Here is a 3,627-nt window from a genome sequence, read left to right as displayed (position 1 = left end):
ATGATCAGTTCGGTATGAGTAGACGAGTTCTACCCTTATAACTTGCATAGATACACACGTTCTTTATATCCATAGTGTGAAACAGCATCATACTATTAATTTTAGAGTAAAGGCCTCGATATCGTTTAACGATTCTTTTGTATGAACAAAAGAGTGCCGCCCACATAATCTTGTATTGATTTGTGGACAGGTAATACATAGTATGATAGTTCTATATATCCAGGACAACATACAAGATCGTTTAACGATTCTGGTCCATAAACAAATTAGGAAGATATGTTTCAATATTACTAAGAAAAGACATATATATCTTAGCTGAAAAGACATGTAACCAAGAGAGAGATCCATCAAGTTAACAACCGAGCATATTTATTTATTCTTTATACTTGTATGCAAGCAAACAAGAGAGTACAGATCGAGCTACAATCTTGATCCTGTTACAACAAAAACCATAAAGAAACTAAAAGCAAAGGGTTCATCCAAGCTGCTGGGCCAACCAACCAGCTTGCACTGGCCCTGAAAAACAGGCACACCCTACTACTGCACTTCTGAATCAAAGGCTTGCAAAAGTCCCCCCTCGGTGCTGAAAAAAAAAGATGCCATTTTTGTCCACAGATATTTGAAGCCTTCTGGGAACAGTATGGTAGGATTTGAGAGGCCGGCAAAGGTAGGTGTTTGGGTTTGAAAAAACTCGGTCCGGCCTCTCGTCGAAAAAAAACAGGGTGAAAAGGGCAATATTGGTGTAGGGGAGAAATGAAAAATGGGTTTTTGTAAAATTCAAACTCCCCTTGGTAACTAGCCCTAGAAAAAGACTTGTCTCATTTTTTCTCACTCTACTCTCTCCCAGGAACATGGAGTGGTTTTGATCAAACCATGCAAAAAAAAGGGAGAGGGTAGAAGTAATTAACTAGTGGTTTTGCTGCACCCATGGGGCAAAAAAGGTGGGAAATGGCTATCTTTGAGGGGCACCGTGTGGGGGACTGCAAGCGAGCTATCATCATCAGCACCAGCGGGGAAGAACCTAAAACTCATTAGCCCCAAATCCTCGGGGCTAATGATGAAAAAAAGGAGGGAAACAGAAGCCAAAGATCTAAATTAGACTTGTTGAGGAGCAAGTCCTTCATGGCGACGACTTGAACGCTTGATGTAGCTTCCTGACGATGTCCTTGACAGACAACGAGAAGTCTTCGCCGGCCTGCATCAGATTAACATATCAGTCAGACTAAGTAATTAATTAAGTGGTTTTTATTACATGTACTGGTAGTAAATTATGGGGCAATTAAGAAGTGGAGATGATTGGGGGCTGACCGTGGCCATGATGGTGATGTCGATGGAGGAGGTGGTGAAGGGGAGCACATTGGTGTTCATGATGGCGAGGTCGATGCTCTCGAGCTCGGAGAGCGCGGCGACGAGGACGCCCCTGCGGTTCTCGCAGTGGATCTTGACGAGCACCGTGCGGTCCGACATCCGGGCCTCGATCTCCGGCAGCCCGGCGTCGGCGCCCTCGAAGTTCTCGTCGCAGGACGACCCGTCGTCCTCGTCGGCGGCGAGCTGCGACTTCTTGACCAGCACCGCCGACTCCACCGGCCGCCGCCGGGCCACCTCCTCCATGCCCTTCACCTGCTCCTGCAGCGTCTTGACGTACTTGATCGCGTCGCCCAGCACCGACGCCTTGTCCATCTTCTTGAGGCCCGGCACGATCTTGGAGAGCGCGATGAAGCGCTCGCTGAGCTTCTCCCGGCGCTTCCTCTCGGCCATGATGTGGTCCTGGTTCTGGGCGGCCGGCCGGGAGGGCGCCCTGGCGGGCTCGGCGACCATGGCGTCGTAGCTCCGCTTGACCTGCTGGAACGACGCCACGGCCCCCGCGTCAACCTCCTGCTTGGGCTTCACGGGCGCCGCCGCGGAGGCCGCGCCGTAGTAGGCGGCGGCGGCGCTGGGGGCCTGCGGCGCCTTGGCGAACGCGTCGGCGTGGCCGCCGAAGGAGAGGATGGTCGGGGAGGAGGAGTCGGCGGGGGAGCCCTGCTCCGTGACGCACGAGTCCCAGCTGGTGTTGACCTTGGCCGCCTTGCGCGGCCGGTGCTCGCCCGCCGCCGCCGCGGCGTACTGATGCTGCTGCTGCATCAGCGCCGCCGCCTCCATCTCCCCCTGCCCGAAGGCCACGGCGATCTGCTGCTCCGTGTACTGCTCCAGCGTCGCGTCCGACTGCCACTGGTGGAAGAAACTCGGCTCGTCCATCACCTGCACGCCACCAAACCAGGAACAACCAGTCAGCCACCCAGCTCGCCCCACACCATTACACCCGACGCTATCAGAAGACGAGCAGCAAATTACCATATTGGAGAACCACTGAGTCGCCATTCGCAGATACTAAAAATCGCTCGCTCGCTCCCTCGAAACGCCTCGCCTCCAAGCCAAAGACTGCAGCAAACTGCTTCGTCAAGCTCAGCAAACAGCCGGAATCCTGATCAGAAGAACACGCACGAAAGCAGAGCAGTTAGCATTGGGCAAAGCAAACACATAGCAATGCAGCCTGCCCGTGGGTAAAAATTATCACGGAAGAGAGACCAACCTTGGGAGAGAGAGAGAGACAGAGAGATAGGGAGAGAGATGGGTCAGCCGGCGATGTGGTATTGGTCCCTTTCCTTTGCACCAATGTCCAACGGAGGCGACCTTATATAACCTCTGCGACGGGGGGCGGGGGACTATTTTAAGGCCTCTTGGTCTAGGTCGGGTGTGAACTACTCGGCCTCCCTCACCTTCCTTTCATCCGCAGACTGTACCAATGGTGGCTGCCTCGCTCGCTCAAGTCACCTATCCCCCCTGCACCCCTTTTTTAACAAAGGGTTTGGAGTAGCATTATGTCAAGCATACGGAGTACAGTACTACTTACATTATTGCTCTCTCGCTTTCTCCCTCAAGCGATTGCGGTATTGGCTGACAGGGAGATATTTTAATTCGCTGGGATGGATTACTTCATGGTGATGTCAAGGGAGATCGGGGCACAGGTTGTGTGAAATGCCGGGGGATCCCAAATATTGGGAGTGATATGGGTTCTTGTCGCTTCTGCTAGCGTTATTGGTTGGGCGTTTCGTCGTCGCAGGGGCGTTCGGGTTGTTCGGGAATGGTGTGAGGCCACTTGGATTTTATTTGGAGATTTTGCATATCAGAAGTAGATATAGATGTACCAATCCTTTTTGTATGTGATATGAGATGGTGTATCGATATATCCATATTTTATATATACTACACAAAAAGAATGTATTGTTTCGAATATCCATTTCTGAACCCGACCTCATCTGATCTTGATGAACAGTAAAAAAACTAAAAATTCAAGAAAATCTATTTTTTTATTGCATGGAAGATGTTTGAGTGCGTGAGGTCTGTGTGAAATTTCAGCTCGTTCGGACATCTAAGTAGCTCTCAGAAAAAAAATCAGTCTAAGTAGTGCATGAATAATAAAATTTTCCACAGACCCCTTTTTTTTTACTGAGAGAGAGCTACTCAGATGCCCAAACGAGCTGAAAATTGACACGGTCCTCGCGCATTCAAACATCCTCCACGTCAAAAAAGTTTAGATATTTTTTGAATTTTTCTAGTATTTTTTATTTTACTCTTCACAGGCAGGAG

The 3,627-nt window shown here is 50.2% G+C and overlaps 1 protein-coding gene across 1 annotated transcript; it reads right to left on the bottom strand.

The window, feature by feature from the left end:
* Positions 1-347: 347 nt before the first annotated feature.
* Positions 348-2,817, bottom strand: LOC123090934 (transcription factor bHLH18). Its single transcript, XM_044512289.1, has 4 exons — positions 2,570-2,817; positions 2,332-2,461; positions 1,309-2,238; positions 348-1,195 (listed from the first exon to the last, which is right to left on the bottom strand). Exons 2-4 carry the CDS (start codon positions 2,356-2,358, stop codon positions 1,121-1,123), a joined length of 1,032 nt encoding a protein of 343 aa, XP_044368224.1. The 5' UTR covers positions 2,359-2,461; positions 2,570-2,817; the 3' UTR covers positions 348-1,120.
* Between the last annotated feature and the right edge of the window lie 810 nt (positions 2,818-3,627).

This window comes from Triticum aestivum, chromosome 4B (genome assembly GCF_018294505.1).
Source record: "Triticum aestivum cultivar Chinese Spring chromosome 4B, IWGSC CS RefSeq v2.1, whole genome shotgun sequence".
Taxonomy (NCBI): Eukaryota; Viridiplantae; Streptophyta; class Magnoliopsida; order Poales; family Poaceae; genus Triticum; species Triticum aestivum.
This window is presented reverse-complemented; position numbering and strand designations above follow the sequence as displayed.

Bases quoted from the DNA above. Each gene is read 5' to 3' on its own strand.
- LOC123090934 (XM_044512289.1), bottom strand. From the start codon at position 2,358: ATGGCGACTCAGTGGTTCTCCAATATG. The intron at 2,239-2,331 runs GTAATTTGCTGC...GGTGGCGTGCAG, and splicing joins CTCAGTGGTTCTCCAATATG to GTGATGGACGAGCCGAGTTT. The intron at 1,196-1,308 runs GTCAGCCCCCAA...AATCTGATGCAG, and splicing joins ACATCACCATCATGGCCACG to GCCGGCGAAGACTTCTCGTT.